This window comes from Carassius carassius, chromosome 46 (assembly GCF_963082965.1).
Source record: "Carassius carassius chromosome 46, fCarCar2.1, whole genome shotgun sequence".
NCBI classification, from domain to species: Eukaryota; Metazoa; Chordata; class Actinopteri; order Cypriniformes; family Cyprinidae; genus Carassius; species Carassius carassius.
The window spans coordinates 12,533,395-12,553,368 of NC_081800.1; the positions used below are offsets into that span (position 1 = coordinate 12,533,395).

At 38.7% G+C, this 19,974-nt stretch overlaps 1 protein-coding gene across 2 annotated transcripts in view; it reads right to left on the reverse strand.

Moving 5' to 3' along the window:
• LOC132129492 (brefeldin A-inhibited guanine nucleotide-exchange protein 2-like) overlaps positions 1 to 19,511 on the reverse strand; it is a 37,417-nt gene extending 17,906 nt beyond the window's left edge. The window contains exons 1-7 of one of the 2 annotated variants that reach the window (XM_059541116.1): positions 19,131 to 19,511; positions 4,086 to 4,116; positions 3,745 to 3,868; positions 3,041 to 3,187; positions 756 to 935; positions 297 to 612; positions 41 to 178 (exon numbers count right to left, since the gene is read on the reverse strand). In XM_059541116.1, the coding sequence (XP_059397099.1) occupies positions 41 to 178; positions 297 to 612; positions 756 to 935; positions 3,041 to 3,187; positions 3,745 to 3,868; positions 4,086 to 4,116; positions 19,131 to 19,296 (1,102 nt within the window). In that variant the 5' untranslated portion in view covers positions 19,297 to 19,511. The remainder of the gene's footprint in view (positions 1 to 40; positions 179 to 296; positions 613 to 755; positions 936 to 3,040; positions 3,188 to 3,744; positions 3,869 to 4,085; positions 4,117 to 19,130) is intronic. The other variant, XM_059541115.1, reaches the window with a different exon arrangement.
• Positions 19,512 to 19,974: the final 463 nt, after the last annotated feature.

Consider the following 19,974-nt stretch of genomic DNA (forward strand, 5'->3'; position numbering starts at 1 on the left):
CCCCATGAAGCTGCAGTCAGCTATTTCCAGTGAGACGCACCTCCTTCCACAGAGCTATCTCCCAATCCACTGTCCGGCTCCGTCTCTTCCTGAACCTCAGTGCCTGCTTCTGCCTCCTCTCCCTCAACACCTCCTGCCACTGATGAAGTCATCTGGTCTGACTTCTGAAGCTCTTCTCCTGTAAGAACAGTCAGATTAAAAACAGAATCTACTACCCAAATAAACGGCATTAAAATACCTTTCTAAAACAACTGGAAATATAATTGAGTCATTTCTCATGTCACGATCCCCTGTACCTGGATGTTCAATTTCCTTTGTGCTCTGTTTATCAGTAGCCAACTCCTCCTCTGACTTGGACTCTTCTGGCTGGCCATTGATGGAGGATGAGTCTTGGGGGGTGGAAGGAGTGTAGGGGACCCCAGGGGGGCTGAGTGAGGGGGTTGGGGGTCCGTTCTGTTCTGAGTGGGCTTGTCCGAGGCATGGTGATACGGACCCCCGACCAGGAGTTGGGGAAGGATTTTGGGCTACAGGTGAAGGGTTACTGGATACTGGAGAAGGATTGTGCAGCTGCAGATGTTGTCTGTCCTTCTCTGCTTCCTGAGCTTCCAGAGCCTACAAGAGAGCCATAAAGTCAAACCTAGTTTCCAAGTTTTAGTCTAATTTTTCTAAAGCATAACGTCGCTTCAAGTTCTTTTATCCAAATAGAGTTGTGTTGAGTCAGCAATATGCAGCAGCTGGAGATGCTTTATACTAACCGCCTGGTTCTCCATACGGGTGAAGATGACATTGAGCATCTGTGTGAGAGTGGCCTTGGCTGTGGTCTGGTTGATCAGGTTGCGGCTGGCCAGGTAGATGTTGTAGCAGGTGCGGACAGTGAGGAGAATCGTTCCCTCATGGATCTCTATGTGTGGTGATGTCACAGCAGTCAGCAGAGCCTGTAGAGCAACACAATGCATGATGAAATTATAGATAATGCTAATTTATTCCAATACAGTGAGGTCCAAAAATCTGATAACTTTTTTTAGGATCTCAAAAAAAATTAATAAATAAATTCTACACTATTTTTGTACAGTTGTACAATATTTCTAGGTCACCTTATTAAATGAGTAAATTTGAGACACTGATCATGTCAGATGTTCTTCTTCCCCTGAACACTCAAGATGCTCTTTGGATTCATCTCAAATCATGCTGGAAACAAGATCATTGGTTTTACACAAACATTTTAAGTTCAAGCATCTTGAGTTCTGCTGCCGCTGAAGTAATAAAGGGACAAGCCAATTACGAAGACAATTTCAAATTCAAATTAAATTCTTCACTTAAATTATAATTTTAAGAAAACGCATTTTAAAAACCCACCGAGATAAAAGTGATTCATGTACAATGATAAATTTATGGCTTGGAGAATTATGCAGGTAAATAATGAGATTGATGAAAACAAGACCTTTAATGGATGGCTTTCTCAGATAATCATGTGATCTTATGTACACATCTGGGTGTGAAAACTGCCTTTATCCAAACCTCTGCTATCTACGTACTTCGTACTTTTACATATCATGCTTATCTAAAATGATAAGTGATAGGCTTAGATCAAAGAAAATGGTGTAAGGTAAATCACGGTGTTCTTAACTCATACAATTGTTTCGTTAACAAAATTTCCTCATGGTGTCTTGCATGACTGAAGTAGTGCTGAAGTAGGTGTTCTATACAGAAGCAGCTTTGATTATTTTGGCATGAACTTACTGCAAGGTCAAAAAGAGATGAATGATCAAACTATGAATTCACACTATATGGCAACTTTTCTTCCCCCCAAAAAATGTCTTAAAGAATTTACATTGGTTTGAATTATTTTAAGTAAATTTATTGAATGTTGTTTAAAATTATTATTGATTTAATGTCTATAATATATTTAATTGTTTTTGAAAGAAGTCTCTGATGCTCACCAAGACTGCATTTATTAAAAAAAAAAAAGTAAAAAAGTAATATTGTAAAATATCATTACAATTTATTTAACAGATTTTGATTTTATGAGCCTTTAGAAATCATTCGAATACCGTAATTCCTCAAATAAAAGCCGGGGCCTTTATTTATCTGAACTGCAGAAGGTAACAGGCTTTTATTTGAAGCATGCTTTTATTAGAGGCAGGCCTTTATTTCTATTTCCATCTGTTTGATAAGAAATTGTTTTAAATAACCCATTTTAAATTAAAAGCGATAGCGTTCCAGTGGTCAGAGATCATAACATTAGCACAGAATCAATCACCAAAAGAATCAATTCAGTTCAGATGCGCTCTGTGTCAGTCTGCTTCACGCTAAATCACACATGCGCAGTATCATCAGCTCCTCGGTTCTCGAATCGGATGCGTCCGACAGAAACGGTTCTCGGTTCAGTGTACTGGTGATCCGAAAACCGATGCAACCGGTTCTTGACTCGAGAACGAGAAACGCTCCGGCAGTGGGCGTGTACGTTTGTTATCTGGCTCTGCTGCACAAATTTCCCCCCGGCCTTTATTTGTCCGTGTTGACCACGCCCCGAGCCACTATCAGAGGCCCGGCATTTATTTGACTACCGGTTTTTATTTGAGGAATTACGGTATGCTGGTTTGGTGCTCAAGAAACATTTCTTATAATTTTTAATGTTGAAAACCGTTGTGCCACTTAATATTTTTGTGGATTCTTTCATGAACAGAAAAACAGCATTTATTTAAAATAGTCTTTGTAATATAACATTGTATATACTGTATATATATAACAGTGTTTATAGTGTAACATTATTTGTTACACTATAATGTAACGTTATAAATGTCTTTATAATGTCACAGATTTAAAGCATCATGTGCCAATATCCTTGCTGAAAAAAATAAATAAACAACCTCAACTTACCTCAAACAACAACAACTTACCTCAAACTTCTGTACAGTAGTGTATGCATGTAATTTACTGTATTAAATATATTTGCATTAAATCAACCATAAAAAAAGAATTTCAATATCAGGAAGTGCCTGTCTGAAAAAACGAACTGGTATGATGGAGAGTTGTTTACCTTAATGATCTGTAGCTGTACCCCCTCATCAGTCTGGGGTCCCTGGAAGCAGTTACAGATGGTCTCCACCAGCCGGTCAATCAGCCGTTTTCCTGGAGCGCCGCTGTCAGGGGCATTCCCTGTGATGTGCCCATACGCAATGAGTTTCTGTGATGAATAAAAGAAACGTCAGGTATGAGTGGAATGATTCAATTAATTAAAATAGCAAAACTAGTAAACTGCAAGTTACATAACAGGAATGAAGTAGAACGAATGTAATTTTTCAAGTAAAGAAATCCAGCATCAATGCTGAACAAACGAAAACAGATCCATTTGTTCAGACACTGTAGTTACTATCTGAAATATCTATATCATTTGCTGTAGTAATAATGGGACGTTTGCCAGAGACTTCCTTCTGCAACATCTGAGAGTAGCGTGAGACAACATACGCAACAGAGGTAAATAATACAGTGCAATGCACATTAATTCATAAAGTGTTTGAATTCATTCAATATTCATAATCAGGTTTGTGTAAGCTTCATGATCTTAGTGATCTCACAAACAGTTTTTTCTTGCAGACTACAAAAAAATAACTTTGAGTCACAAAAATTCCTTTTTACAAGGATTAAAAAATGAACAAGTTTTAAAACAAGAGTTTTAAATGTATAAATGTTGAGTAAGATGAAACATTGGTGTGGAGTGAGGTGAATGAGGACTCTGTGTACCTGTAAGCAGTCGAGAGATGTACTGACAATACGAGGAGACTTGGACTGACATGCTAGCTCGAAAGGCAGGACGTACTTGTCAGCCTCAATGTAGTTGGCTCTAGGAGGAATAACAGTGCCATCCCTGGCACATACAAGATTCACAGCACAGGTCAGTCAGAGGGAAGAACCATGCAGCACTGAAAAATACTTCATTCACTGGATGTTACAGCATGTTAAACAACAACAAACATCTAGAACATCTTCATGTCAGTAGCCCTTTAACGTTACTGGAGGCCTTTTGTTCAGCATGGACATCAATGCATGGATGTTGTATGTTAGGATGAATACTGAAAACTTACTTCTGCTTTTCCAGTTCATGCTTGATTTCATCTAAAAAAAAGAAAAAAAAGAAAGAGAGAGAGAGAGACACACACAAATTAACACATCAGCTCATGTCTATGTCACACCTCAAGCAGAAAGTGTGCTAATTCATAAAACAACTAAATGTATTGGTATTCACATTTACATTAGGGTATTAGAGTAATAGGCAGACACTAGTCTTTTCACGTATTCAGACTGTGTGTTCAGTAGGACATCAAAGTGAACTGGAGGATGAGGTGGAAATAACATCTATCACAGAGGCAGCAATATGTGCCCTCATACTGCCAAAGCAAAAAATGCACACACTATCCCTAATTAAAAAAATATTCAGCAGCAAGATACAGAAATGAACCAGGGCCGGTTGTGCTTTCCATTAAAGGTAGTAATGAGACTATCTGCAGGGAAATTATGTCTATTTCTCACATTATTAGCAGAAAATTATGTCCACATTTATAGCTGAAGTGCTATAAACTTAAATTAAAGCAATGATTCACCCAGAAATGAACATTCTGTCAACTACTCAACCTAAGCCTGTAAGACTTTTTTCCTTTTATGTGGGACACAAAAGGAGCAAATTTTGCCTCATGTGCTGGTCGCTCATTTATTATGCAATCACAATGAACAGGGCCTGGACCTTTAAAGCTTCAAAAAGGACCAATGCACTGCATAAAAGTTATAAATACTGTATGCATGCCTGTGTGTATGAAAGCCACTGATTCCTGAAACTTTTTCTGCATTCTGACAGACTCAGGACTGCAGATAAATGCTATACTTTAATCTCTGCACAACTACACCTGCAGATTGTGAATAACAATGAAAATATCCCATCTCATCTGTCCAAAGCAGGCAATTTTAGGAGAGTACTACAATGCATGCATGTGATGCTGCTGACCAGAGTTGGGTGTAACGGGGGTTACTTAAAGTCAAGTCAAGTCACCTTTATTTGTATAGCGCTTTAAACAAAATACATTGCGTCAAAGCAACTGAACAACATTCATTAGTAAAACAGTGTCAATAATGGAAAATGATAGTTAAAGGCAGTTCATCATTGAATTCAGTGATGTCATTTCGGTTCAGTTAAATAGTGTCTGTGCATTTATTTGCAATCAAGTCAACGATATCGCTGTAGATGAAGTGACCCCAACTAAGCAAGCCAGAGGCGACAGCGTCAAGGAACCGAAACTCCATCGGTGACAGAATGGAGAAAAAAACCTTGGGAGAAACCAGGCTCAGTTGGGGGTAGGGCTGCACGATGTGTCGTTTAAGCATCGATATCGCGATGTACGAATCCACAATAGTCACATCGCAGGATGTGCGATGTAGGCTGTCGTAGTTGATCCGTTATTCATTAACTGTACGGGCCAGCTACTCCCCTGCCCTTGACGAATGTGATTCGCGAATAAATTTGCACAGCTTAACCATCATATAGTGAAAGTTTATAATTGACAGGACTGAAAACCACATGCAAGTTTAACAGGGCAGAGAGAGAGGGAGCGCGAGAGAGACAGAGAGAGCGCGCGAGAGAGACAGAGAGAGCGAGAGAGAGAGAGAGAGAGAGAGAGCGAGAGACAGAGAGAGAGAGCGCGCGCGAGAGACAGGGAGAGAGAGCGCGCGCGAGAGAGACAGAGAGAGAGAGAGCGCGCGCGCGCGCGAGAGAGACAGACAGAGAGTACATTGGAAGTACCATCAATGTTTATAGAAATGTATATGGATTTATTTTGCATGTAACTTTTTTTTTCTTATGAATATATATGTATTTTTGTTTTGTTTGTTTCTATTCTGCTATGTACAATGCTTTGGCAATATGTACCTTTGTATGTCATGCCAATAAAGCAATATGAATTGAATTGAGAGAGAGAGAGAGAGAGAGAGAGAGAGCGAGCAGTTTTCAAACAACACGAGCGCTGTCTTGCTCTCTCTCCCTCCCGCAGATTAATCAATTGACACGATGGTGTCAATGTTTAAATCATTTAAAATGAGAATGTAAGTGTGCTCATAGGGCTGTCGCGGTTAAGAAATTTCTGCTGCGGTTATTTTGGGTGGCTCAATAGCGCGATATGCGGTATTACCGCCTTTTTTTTTTTTTTTACCTTATTTATCCTGATTTTACTGCATACAAAGCTCTGTCGTTGAGTTGTGTACCATATATTGTTGCTTTTTAACTGACAGAGAGACATGTTTTAAAACATTTTTGTTTATTGTTAAATGCCAAATGGCAACAAGAACATGCGTTTTCCCATTTCTAAAGTATCACATGAATTCTAAAGTATCACATGAAAACAAGCAATAAGAAAATGGCTTAGAATTCTTAAGTAGGCTATCACATGAACAACGTGTAGACCTAAGTGAAAATACGAAAAATAAACTAAATATTACTTAATCGGTAACGTAGGCTATGTGATTTAGACCTGGGTTATCATGTCCTTGTTGCGTGCTAGGAAAACCAACATATTAACCTTATGTGGTTTCAGGGAGGATCGCACGGGGGTAACAATATTCCCTGCAGCACTGAAAACCCTTTCTGACGGTGTGCTCGTTGCACAAATACACATGTATTTGCGCGCGACTTTGGACAGCAGTGGAAATCTAGACTGATTATCGCGCCACCAGGACAGTGGATTCGCGTTGGAGTCGATGCACTCCTCATGCAGATAGCGTGTGAGCTCGTTATCTGCTCGCACTCTCTTTGGTATGGGCGCTGACGCAGAGGTTGTCCGTGACTTCAGCAGGTCTCCAAGTCTTTTTCTTTGCTGCAGGTGGCACCACCGCTTGCCCTTCGTCTCCAACCACTGACGCACTAGCAGCAGTCTCTTCGTCCTCCACTCCCACCATCTCTTCGATGAGTGCGGATTTTGTCTCAGTGATATTGATATGATCGCCCCTATATCGAGGATCCAAACAACAAGCCTTTGCCAAAACTTTTTCTAAGGCAGCTGGTTCATACTTCCCCTGTAGAACACTACACATTTTTTGCTTTATGTCCGATGTTAAGGTGGTATCCTCGTTTGATGGTTTAAGCATATCTTCTGTCAGGAGTTTCAGGACGGGTTTGACTGAAGACACTGTAACGTAGCTCTCGCCAGACAGCAGATCCGTAAACTCAGCCGCGGGTTTCAGTGCTGCATTCACGGACTCAAGGACAGCGATGTCCTGCCAGCTTGGATTTAGATGTTGGTGTCTCCGGTCATCCAAAACTCTTCTAATAGCCGGGATTTGCTCCAAAACCCTTTCCACCATTTTCTGTTTGGTGCCCCATCTCGTAGCGCAGTCCTGAAAAGAATATTGGCCGTTAAATCATTGAATTAGCCAAGGACAACATCCAAGTAGGCTACCAAATTAATTATAGACTAGGCAACATTTTAAATTATTTATTCGTTTCAATATATTTTTACTAAACAAAAAATACATTTAAATTATCCCGACTGTAAAATAATGCATATTAGGCTAAATTTTGCACAGACAGATAGCCTATCTTTATGGACGTTAAATTGAGTTGAAGTTAGCCTAAATGTTTTTTCTTTAATTTATCTTACATTTTGAAATAATTTTCGTTTTAAAATATTTATTTTAAACGAAAAATACATTAAACCCATCAACAGACAAGTAGGCCTATGCTATTGTAACAGTAGTTTAAATTGTTTCTTTTATAATTTCGTTTTTTCTTATTGCCTAATAACATGATCGATAAGTTAGCAAAGTTTAAATTTTATAACTTACCAGTATGAGGCCATGCTGAGGAATTTGAAGTTCCGCTTGTGCTTTCGCTAGATCTCTTCTCTTCAACCAGCTCTGAGAAAATGTACTGACCAATGTGTGACACAGGCCCATTGATCGGGCTGTGCGGTCCTTTACGCTGGCCATTGCATTTGTAACGGCCAAATGTAAATTGTGGCCAAAGCAGTTCAGTCACGGCCAGTTTAACTTTCTGACTGCTGCAACGATGTTGGCCCCGTTGTCTGTAGTGATACAGGCCAGCTTATTTTCATCCAGGGACCACTCTTCAAATGCATGCCGGAGAGCATCCGAAATATTGTCGGACGTGTGGTTTTCGGGCATAAACACTGTTTCGAGACAACGTGATTTCAGAATCCATTCCATGCTGAGATAATGAACCGTTAGACTCATATAAGGAGTCATATTGACACGTGACCACATATCGGTTGTGGCAGAAAAGTAATCGACATTCATAAGCTCGCTTTTGATCGATGTATTTACCCTGCTGTACATTTTCGGCACAGCAGTTTCTGAAAAATATGTTTTGCCCGGCAACTCGTACTGCTTATCAAATTTTTCAAGCATTGACTTGAATGCAGGTTTCTCCACCGTGTTGAATGGAACCATCTCCTGAACTAGATACTACGTTACAGCGGTTGTAAGGCATTTATGCCTGTTACCTTCACGGCTGTATTTTACAGATTTCGCAAAGGCTTCAGCTACTCCTAACTGTCGGCCGGTACAGGTCTCAGCTGTTCTCTTTGATGTTGCTCCACGACCTGATGCTTGAGGGCGCAGCTGCGCTTCAATAGCTGGATGACAGTTAGCGAGATGACACCTCAAATTAGATGTATTGCCGCGTGTCACAGGAACCTTTTGCCGCAAATTTTGCATATCGGCTCATCTAAATTGGCTGGCTCGCCCTTTTCATTGGGTTGAAAGCCGAAATGTTCCCAAACTGGCGACGTGACATTGGGTTTTGGGACGAGAGCGCCTGCCATCGTTTCAGCCGGCCTATTCAAAACAAACGAAGCACCATAAAGCTAACGGCTCGCGAGAAAATGACAGACTCGTAACCATATTGTATCATTAATTTATTTAACATGGAATGCACAGTGACAAATTGAAAAAAAACAAGAAGGCCTCAGCCTCATAAAAAAAAAAAAAAAAAAAAAAAACTGAACACTGCGGTTGCCGCGGTTTCTGCGGTTGCCGCGGTTTCTGTGGTTGCTATCTTTCATCTGCGGTTTGCTTGTCAATAGCGCGGTATTACAATATTGCGGTTATCGCGACAGCCCTATGTGCTCACCCCATTTTTGTTTGTAAGAAAAAACATCGCAATATATATCGCAGAAAAAAAAAATATCGCAATGTCATTTTTTCCCAATATCGTGCAGCCCTAGTTGGGGGATCAGTTCTCCTCTGACCAGGCGAAACCAGTAGTTCAATTCCAGGCTGCACCACAGTCAGATTGTGCAGAAGAATCATCTGTTTCCTGTGGTCTTGTCCTGGTGGTCCTCTGAGACAAGGTCTTTACAGGGGATCTGTATCTGGGGCTCTAGTTGTCCTGGTCTCCGCTGTCGTTCAGGTATGTAGAGGTCCTTTCTAGGTGCTGATCCACCATCTGGTCTGGATACGTACTGGATCCGGGTGACTGCAGTGACCCTCTGATCTGGATACAGACTGGATCTGGTGGCTACGGTGACCTCGGAATAAGAGAGAAACAGACAAATATTAGCGTAGATGCCATTCTTCTAATGATGTAGCAAGTACATAGGGTGTTATGGGAAGTGTTCCCGGTTCCGGTTTACCTAATTAATGCAGCCTAAAAATCCTTTAACAGATTTGGATATTAAAAGCATATTAGTATGTTATGTGTAAGCCAGGTTAAAGAGATGGGTCTTTAATCTAGATTTAAACTGCAAGAGTGTGTCTGCCTCCCGAACAATGTTAGGTAGGTTATTCCAGAGTTTAGGCGCCAAATAGGAAAAGGATCTGCCGCCCGCAGTTGATTTTGATATTATAGGTAACTCAAGTTTTGAGAACGTAACGGACGTAGAGGATTATAATGTAAAAGGAACTCATTCAAATACTGAGGTGCTAAACCATTCAGGGCTTTATAAGTAATAAGCAATATTTTAAAATCTATACGATGTTTGATAGGGAGCCAGTGCAGTGTTGACAGGACCTGGCTAATATGGTCATACTTCCTGGTTCTAGTAAGAACTCTTGCTGCTGCATTTTGGACTAGCTGTAGTTTGTTTACTAAGCGTGTAGAACAACCACCCAATAAAGCATTACAATAATCTAACCTTGAGGTCATAAATGCATGGATTAACATTTCTGCATTTGACATTGAGAGCATAGGCCGTAATTTAGATATATTTTGAGATGGAAAAATGCAGTTTTACAAATGCTAGAAACGTGGCTTTCTAAGGAAAGATTGCGATCGAATAGCACACCTAGGTTCCTAACTGATGACAAAGAATTGACAGAGCAACCATCAAGTCTTAGACAGTGTTCTAGGTTATTACAAGCTGAGTTTTTAGGTCCTATAATTAACACCTCTGTTTTTTCAGAATTTAGCATTAAGAAATTACTCATCATCCAGTTTTTTATATCGACTATGCATTCCATTAGTTTTTCAAATTGGTGTGTTTCACCGGGCCGCGAAGAAATATAGAGCTGAGTATCATCAGCATAACAGTGAAAGCTAACACCATGTTTTCTGATGATATCTCCCAAGGGTAACATATAAAGCGTGAAGAGTAGCGGCCCTAGTACTGAGCCTTGAGGTACTCCATACTGCACTTGTGATCGATATGATAGATCTTTATTCACTGCTACGAACTGATGGCGGTCATATAAGTACGATTTAAACCATGCTAATGCACTTCCATTAATGCCAACAAAGTGTTCAAGTCTATGTAAAAGAATGTTATGGTCAATTGTGTCAAACGCAGCACTAAGATCCAATAAAACTAATAGAGAGATACACCCACGATCAGATGATAAGAGCAGATCATTTGTAACTCTAAGGAGAGCAGTCTCAGTACTATGATACGGTCTAAATCCTGACTGGAAATTCTCACATATACCATTTTTCTCTTAGAAGGAATATAATTGTAAGGATACCACCTTTTCTAGTATGTTGGACAGAAAAGGGAGATTCGAGATTGGTCTATAATTAACTAGTTCTTTGGGGTCAAGTTGTGGTTTTTTAATGAGAGGCTTTGAAGGTTTTGGGGACATATCCTAATGACAATGAGGAATTAATAATAGTCAGAAGAGGATCTATGACTTCTGGAAGCACCTCTTTAAGGAGCTTAGATGGTATAGGGTCTAACATACATGTTGTTGGTTTAGATGATTTAACAAGTTTATACAATTCTTCCTCTCCTATAGTAGAGAATGAGTGGAACTGTTCCTCAGGGGGTCTATAGTGCACTGTCTCATGTGATACTGTAGCTGACGGCTGAATGGTTAAAATTTTATCTCTAATAGTATCGATTTTAGAAGTAAAGTAGTTCATAAAGTCATTACTGCTGTGGTGTTGGGAAATGTCAACCCTTGTTGAGGCTTTATTTTTCATTAATTTAGCCACTGTATTGAATAAATACCTGGGGTTATGTTTGTTTTCTTCTAAAAGAGAAGAAAAGTAATCGGATTTAGCAGTTTTTAATGCTTTTCTGTAGGATAGGTTACTTTCCAGCCAAGGAATACGAAATACCTCTAGTTTTGTTTTCCTCCAGCTGCGCTCCATTTTTCAGGCTGCTCTCTTTAGGGTGCGAGTATGCTCTTTATACCATGGTGTCAGACTGGTTTCCTTAACCTTCCTTAAGCATAAAGGAGCAACTGTATTTAAAGTGCTAGAAAAGAGAGAGTCCATAGTTTCTGTTACATCAAGTTGTTCTGAGGTTTTGGATATGCTAAGGAATTTGGATACATCAGGAAGATAACTTAAAAAGCAGTCTTTTGTGGTAGAAGTGATGGTTCTTCCATACTTGTAACAAGAAGAAGAATTTACAATTTTGGCTATATGAAGTTCGCACAAAACTAAATAATGATCTGAGATATCATCACTTGGCTGCATAATTTCAAAACTATCAACATCAATTCCATGTGACAGTATTAAATCTAGAGTATGATTTCGACAATGAGTAGGTCCTGAAACGTGTTGTCTAACCCCAATAGAGTTCAGAATGTCTATAAATGCTTATCCCAATGCATCGTTTTCATTATCAACATGGATATTAAAATCACCAACTATTAAAACTTTATCTGCAGCCAGAACTAATTCGGATGTAAAATCACCAAACTCTTTAATAAAGTCTGTATGGTGCCCTGGTGGGCTGTATACAGAAGCCAGTACAAACATAAAAGGGGATTTATCATTAACATTTGTTTCTCTGGATAAAGTTATATGAAGCACCATTACTTCAAACGAGTTATACTTGAAACCTGCCATCTGAGAAATCCTGAAAACGTTTTTATAAATTGAAGCAACACCTCCCCCTTTGCCTTTTAGACGCAGCTCATGTTTATAACAGTAATCTTGGGGGGGTGGACTCATTTAAAATAATGTAATCATCAGGTTTTAGCCAGATTTCTGTCAAACAGAGCACATCCATTTTATGATCAGTGATCATATTTACAAAAAGTGTTTTCGTAGAAAGGGATCTGATATTCAATAAGCCAAGCTTTATCATTTGTTTATCCGTATTGCATCTGTTTTTTATTTGTTGAACCTCAATTAAATTGTTAATCTTAACTTAGTTTGGACGTTTTTTGTATTTTCTAGTTCGGGGAACAGACTCTACAGTCTCTATAGTGTGATATCTAGGTGAAAGAGTCTCTATGTGCTGAGAATTAACTGACCTCTGTGACGTGAGGCAGCTAGCAGACGGTCGGGTTAGCCAGTCTGTCTGCTTCCTGACCCGGGCCCCAGTTATTCAAGTATAAACACTAAGACTATTTGCCATATTTCTAGAGAGAAGAGTGGCGCCACCCCAGGAGGGATGAAGACAAGATCTCTTTTCAACAGGTCAGGTCTGCCCCAAAAGCTTGTCCAATTGTCTATGAAACCTATGTTATTCTGTGGGCACCACTTAGACATCCAGCCATTGAGTGATGACAATCTGCTATGCATCTCGTCACCACGGTAAGCAGGGAGGGGACCAGAGCATATTACAGTGTCTGACATCGTGCTTGCAATTTCACACACCTCTTTAATGTTATTTTTAGTGATCTCCGACTGGCGAAGTCGAACATCATTAGCGCCGGCATGAATAACAATCTTACTGTATTTACGTTTAGCATTAGCCAGCACTTTTAAATTTGCCAAGATGTCAGGCGCTCTGGCTCCCGGTAAACATTTGACTATGGTGGCTGGTGTCTCTATATTCACGTTCCGTACAATAGAATCACCAATAACTAGAGCACTTTCATCAGGTTTCTCAGTGGGTGCATCACTGAGTGGGGAGAACCTGTTTAATGTTTTGATCGGAACAGAAGAGCGGTGTTTTGACCCACGACTACGCTGCCTCACCGTCACCCAGTTGCCCTGCTGCTGGGGCTCTGTTTCCGGAACCGAACAATGTACAGGAATCCCTGATCTAGACGCATCCAAAGCCGTATCTAGAGCCCTAACATTCTTACTGTCCTCAATTAAAGTTTGGATGCGTGTCTCTAATTCTAAAATCTTCTCTGTCAGCCTAACTATTTCCCTGCATTTATCACATGTGAATCCCTCATCAGCGACAGAGATAGATAAACTGTACATGTGGCAAGAGGTGCAAATAACAATAGCAGGAGAAGCCATTACTCACCGTGCTTGATGAAATATTCTTACTCCGGTTGTTTGATGAACTTGTGAAAAACTGGAGCGAGAGAGAGGAGAGGAGAAAAGAAAACAGCGATAGGTTCGAATGAAAACGCTAATGACAAGCTAATGAGTGCTAACGCTTTGCAGGTGTACTGCACTCACGGATATAAAATAAAAGTGAACGATCAAAATTAATCTGAATAGATTGATCGATAATATCAGAAATATGGTGTGAATTAAGTTATATTTTATCACTTTAAAAAACAGAGAGTGATAGTACGATAAAGAAAAATAAAAATAAATAAAAACAGCTACACTGAGCTACGACTAGCAACAGAAGGCCAACAGGAAGTAGAGAAAACACTGTCCAACAGCGACACCCGCAGTCAGGAGGTGGCAAGGGATTATTGCTCATTTTTAGGTAATTTAAATTAATTACAGTTACTTATAAAGTACTTCCGTTACATATGGTAAATAATTTCAACAGTTGTAAAATCAATATTGAATTTGAAATCTAAATTTACCTTCTAAAGATAAAATTGAATGCAACGTCTTTAACCCTCTGTGCATCAGCTTGTTTACTTTCAGTTTTTCCTGATTCACAGAGAAACCTAAAATACTCAGATACAGATAAGACTAAAATCAATCGAATCTAAAAAGGGCCTACTTTTATTCGTGTACACTGACAAAAACAACAAAACATTGTGCTTTTGCAAAATAAAACAAACAGGGTGCACTTTCTGCCGTCTAGGTCTCCGTGACCAACTTTCTACACCCAAGAACTCAGCGAATATTTGACAGAGACATGTGAAACATGTCTTTAGAAAGCTTGTGTCTACTTTTAAATGCACTAATTCAAATCGAAAACCAATATTTTCAGATTATGTAATCCATTTTAAACTGTACAGTCTTTCCCGTATATAAACGTGAAGCGTCTACTTTTAAATGAACGAAAACAAATATTCTCTGATTATGTAATCCATATGAAACTAAAGTGAGGTACAGTATTTCCTGTATATGAGCTCTTTATATGCAGTCACCTGCGTGCAAACACCCTCATCTAGATACAAAAAAATAGAAAAAGAATAAAAATAAATCAAGATAAGTCTAATTTTCATCGTTTTTTAAAGAAGTCCTGCAATGAGGAATTTACCTCAGAAGAACAGTGCGATCTGACATGGCTTTATTTAGCAGAGAAGATCATTTATGTAATTTATTCTTACCTACATTAGTTAACATGTTATTTTTACATAAATACCTGTATGGATTTTCCTAGTTGGGCTTTTCCCGAACATTTTGCCCAACTGAAAATGTATTGTTAAACTTTTAAGCTTTTTTGTTATTCAGATATGTTGTTTTTCAGAGTATTTCTATTTGTTAACCAAAGAAGGTTAAATTTTTTTATAAAAATGTTTAAGTATTACAGTTGTTTGAAAGCTAAAAGGCTAAACTATTCTATGTTTGACTCAGATTGAAAGAATTATTAGTTTAATTTTCTATTAAGGTTTTTTCTATTAAGGGATTTTAAGATGTAGCCTAATTAGTGATTTGAATAATTAAGTTACATATTGAGTAACTAAGTTACTTTTCAGACAGAGTAATTAGTAAAGTAATTTAAATACAGTATTGATGTAATTAGTAATAGTAATTAATTACTTTTTGAAAGTAATTTACCCAACACTGCTGCTGACGTAAAACACGCATGTGCTACGCTTTGTTTTCAAGCAGAGGAATGCACACTCATGTGCTGTGGTACTCTTGAACATGCATTGGAAACTGACACGGAGGACAGGAAATTGTTGAATAAAGTTGTTGTTTTTATTTTCTTTCCACACAAAAGTAATCTCCTAAATTCATATAATTACAGTTGAACCACTGATTTCACATCGACTATTTTAAGATTGTCCTTACTACCTTTCTGGGCCTTAAAGGTATACTCCACCCAAAAAGAAAATGTCTTTAATCACTTACCCCCATGTCGTTCCAAATCCATAAAAGATTTGTTCATCTTTGGAACACAATTTAAGATATTTTTAATGAAAACATGGAGGCTTGAGACTGTCCCATAAACTGCCAAATAATTACATTGGGATATGTTTTGTACTTTATTTTACACTTTGATTTGAGAGAAAACAGCACATTAGAAAGGATAAGTGTCTGTGACCCGTTAAAAATATTAATATTTGTTTCTCTGGGATTAATTTTACATGCGCAAAAAGCAACAAAAACAGAACATGAGATTCACATGGTCTTCATATCACATCACGCACCCGCAGCGCTTCTGCAAGCAGTGAACAACATAATAAAGCTAGGCTATTTATAGTGAATAAATAGGACTATATGAGAAATATATTTTTACTTGAATAATAAAATATGAAAATGAATGAAAAATGCAGTTTCAGTTCATTTTTATGCTGTGCGAAAGGAAAAAAAGAAAGAGGCTTCTTATTTTTCTTTAGGCTTATTTTATGCACAAAGATTTGTTTTTATTGTGAATGTACACAAAGGCAAACTGTTTACAATTCCGATTATCTTTATGACTAAAAGGATTAGTTGATTTCACTGTTTGAAGGAAACAATTCCAGTGATTGCGCTGATGCTGCATGCAGCACACAGTTAAGCTTTGCTACCTTGACAATGCAGCCTGTTCATTCATCATAATAAAATACAGTCAGTCAAACATATTGGGAAAAACACACTGCTCAGTTTAAAAATGTAATAAAATCATACTGTCATGATGTTATGCATAATATTTTGTTTAACATTGATATTGGAACGCGAAAGAAGTAGGCTATAATAATGAATTTGGCATTCACATACATCGCGAATACATAAACATTTGATTTTGTGTTGAATTAGAGACCCAACGTTAGTTTCATTTTCTTTTTAGCCTAAATGAATTCGTTTTGGCTTGTCGTTTATGTTGCTAGAATTTCTTATAGGCTAATTTTTATTCTTGTTCTTTTTAAATAGGCTACTGTTAATTGAAAGGATTTGTTGTGGAGTGAGGGGAACTAAAATATAACTTACATTGCAGTCTATGGGACAGTCACAAGCCTCCCGGTTTTCATCCAAAATATCTTAAATTGTGTTCTGAAGACGAACAAACTTTTACGGGTTTGGAACGACATAGGGGTAAGTGATTAATGACAACATTTTCATTTTGGGGTGGAGTAACCCTTTAAACGTTTCAGTTGTTGTCTATGCAGGGACAGAAAGCTCTCACATTTAACCAAAAATAGCTTAATTTGTGTTCCAATTGTGAATTCCAATTCTTATGAGTTTGGAACGACATGAGGGTGAATTATTAATGACCGCATTTAAATTTTTTGGTGAACTATCCCTTTTAACGGGATGAAGAGTTAAAACATCTTGGTGAAGATTCCTTTAAATACACTATCATTACAAATCTTAAAATCAGTTCCCAACATCACTAATTACCTAGTTGTTTGTTAAATGGTTAGTCAACTATCCCAGTCCATCCAAAGTCCAATTTGTAAATAAATTGTTCTTTTGTGCTTCGTCTTTTCAATGAATCAGCCAATATGGTTCACAAGACGGGTCTGAATGATTCATTCATGAATTGGTCAGATCTAGTTCTTGAGTTCAACTCACCGTTTCAGTGATCACAGCGGATAACAGCTCACTGAAGGGGAAAATTATCATCAATTATCATGATCAATCTTACATTTCTCACACAAAACTACTCAATTATCACTGTCGAATACCAGGAAAACCACAACCAATTACATTGTTCAAACATTTCAACCCGTTCTGTCAGGAAAAGTCAGTCATACAGAAAAAAAACCTGAGAGTGAATAAATCAAAATTTTCAGTTCTGGGAGAACTATTCCTTTAAAATAAACAAGGTTACTGGGATGAGCAAGCTATTTATATAGTTTTTGGTGGCTCTGAAGAACGATCAAAAATATATCCTCCTTATTCATTATCAGACAGCCATCTGCTCACAAGAAGGTACAGGAAACTGAGCTTAAGCAATAACATTTCACAATATGCACAACATTTTATGAACTTTTTTTTGTAACCTGTATCTGGCTACCTGTTATACTCAAAAGTGTTACATGTATTCAGACAACACATCAAAAGAATGCTAACTGAATAGTGCTAGCTAACTGAAACTTTACCTAAGCCATTGCCTAGCAGTGAATCCGGGTGGCAAGTGGACTGTGTAAATAGGTCTGTATGTTTATCAGCCTCGTTCACTCACATGACAGGGTAATGAGGGAGTGGCTGTATGAATGACGTGCTTCAGAGAGCATTCAAACAAACCCACTAGGAAGTAGCATTACATTAACAGCTAAAAGGATGAACACTACAGCTCTTCAATGACTTTCAATAACAAACCTAAAACATACCAAAAGACAAAACAGCAGTTTTCAATAAAATGCATGGGGATCTTTTGTTCAGATTAAAGTATTTTTAGATTGACACTTCAGAACAAAGGTTAGAGTTCGGAAAAGTGCAGTAAGAAACTAGATCCTCCAGTCTCCACATGTGCTCATTAACTTTATAAATAAGTAACGCAGCTCAGACGGGACGAGTCAAATGAGTCTAACCTGCATATCCAGCTCATACATAAAAAGAGGGACAAATACACTGGGACGTTATTGAATAAAACTGGGAATTCAAAGTAATCAGCTAATGCCCATCACATATGTCACAAGAAAAACAGAAAAAAATAATTAAAAGGATAGTTCTTGAAAACTTTCATCATTCGCTCACCTGCCGTGTCCATACAATGTAACTCAATGGTGACCAAAACCATCTGGTTACCAACATTCATCTTTTTTGTTCAACAGAACAAAATGGCATGTTTGGAAATACACGAGGGAGAAAATTATGACAGAATTCTAATTTCTGGATCAATGATTAATAACAGCAGTTAAAAATCGGCCAGATGTCAGACTGAAAGCCTCAGAGCCCCTTTATGTCAAATTATGCAATGAAACTGAATGGTGACTGATCAAGCCAGGTTTAAGACAACTCTTTGCGTGTGAATAAATAAAAAATTTTTTTTGGAGTGAACTGTTCCTTTAAAATGTTACTCATCCTACAGATCGATTCTTTAAATCAGTGAGTGATCTTTAATCAATAAGCACCCAGTAAATCACCAATCTGTCAAAGTTGATAAAACAGCAACAAAATCGGTAGCTTGTTGGTTAGCAGCTGATTCCAGCAAACACATGCTAACAGCTCGTTATAAACAAAACACGAGGTGCTGGAAACACAGCCAATCGTTTACTCAGCTGCCAACCTCTCGTTCATAATAATGTTCCATTATAAAGCCGATTGAAAGCATGACAATTTCAACTTGAAACACAACTGAGTCCTGACATCTGACGCGCGCTGGAATGACTACAGCTCGCTAACCAGACTTTAACCTTAATTTAGGATTTCAGGGGGCAGTGGATGATTCTTTGTAGTGTATTTGAGGCCTGAGAGGTTAAAAACCAAAGCAGCTCACCCAGCGCCACTTGACAGGCCTTGCGCAGCTGTCCGTGCTGGCTCCGCTTCAGCTCCTTATCCGCGAGGATCTTCTCCAGCGCTCGAGACAGAAACATGCTCTTGGTGCTCAGGCTCTCTGTCTGCATATGCCGTCGATGGGTTTCCAGCTCTTCCTGTTCTTTCATCTCTCGGTAGACGTGTTAATGTAGTCCGTCAGGCCGTCATCGCTGGCCCGTTCCCTGCAGTTTGGCAGGGGTGTGAGGTTACCAGGAGCGGGCCGATGTTGTCGCTGGTTCAATCGGGGCCAGTTGGACGCTGCTCTCTCAGCACTGCATCGCCATGTTGGCCACACGTCACGTCACGTGACCCACAGGCTCTTACACTGATGTGTACATCCAGAGCACGAGCACGGTTCGGCTGAGGTGGAAATCAATGGGTCCTGTGTTTAGTGGGCAGGTTGTAAATAAAGTTAGTAAGTTGGAATGTGTGTGCTCGGTCATCATATATATATATATATATATATATAGTTTAAATCAAAATTATTCAACCACCTTGACCTGCAAGACATTTTGCTGTGGAGAACATTTTATGAAATCAGTTCAACAAAGGCATCAGTAAAGTATTAGAAGAAGTTTGTTAATACACTTTTGAGTGATTCTGAAAATGGAACATTGATGAATCATGATAAAATTCAAATTGGCTCTAAACATTCATGTTCAAAATTATTCAACCCGTGCAGAATCTTTTATCACCAGTAAACGCTGTCTGTAAGTGTTTAGAGGCTTCTGTCACCTCTCAACTACAGTTTTGGCCCATTCCTCGCCTGAAAAAGCTTCCAGATCACTGATAATCTTTGGTTTTCA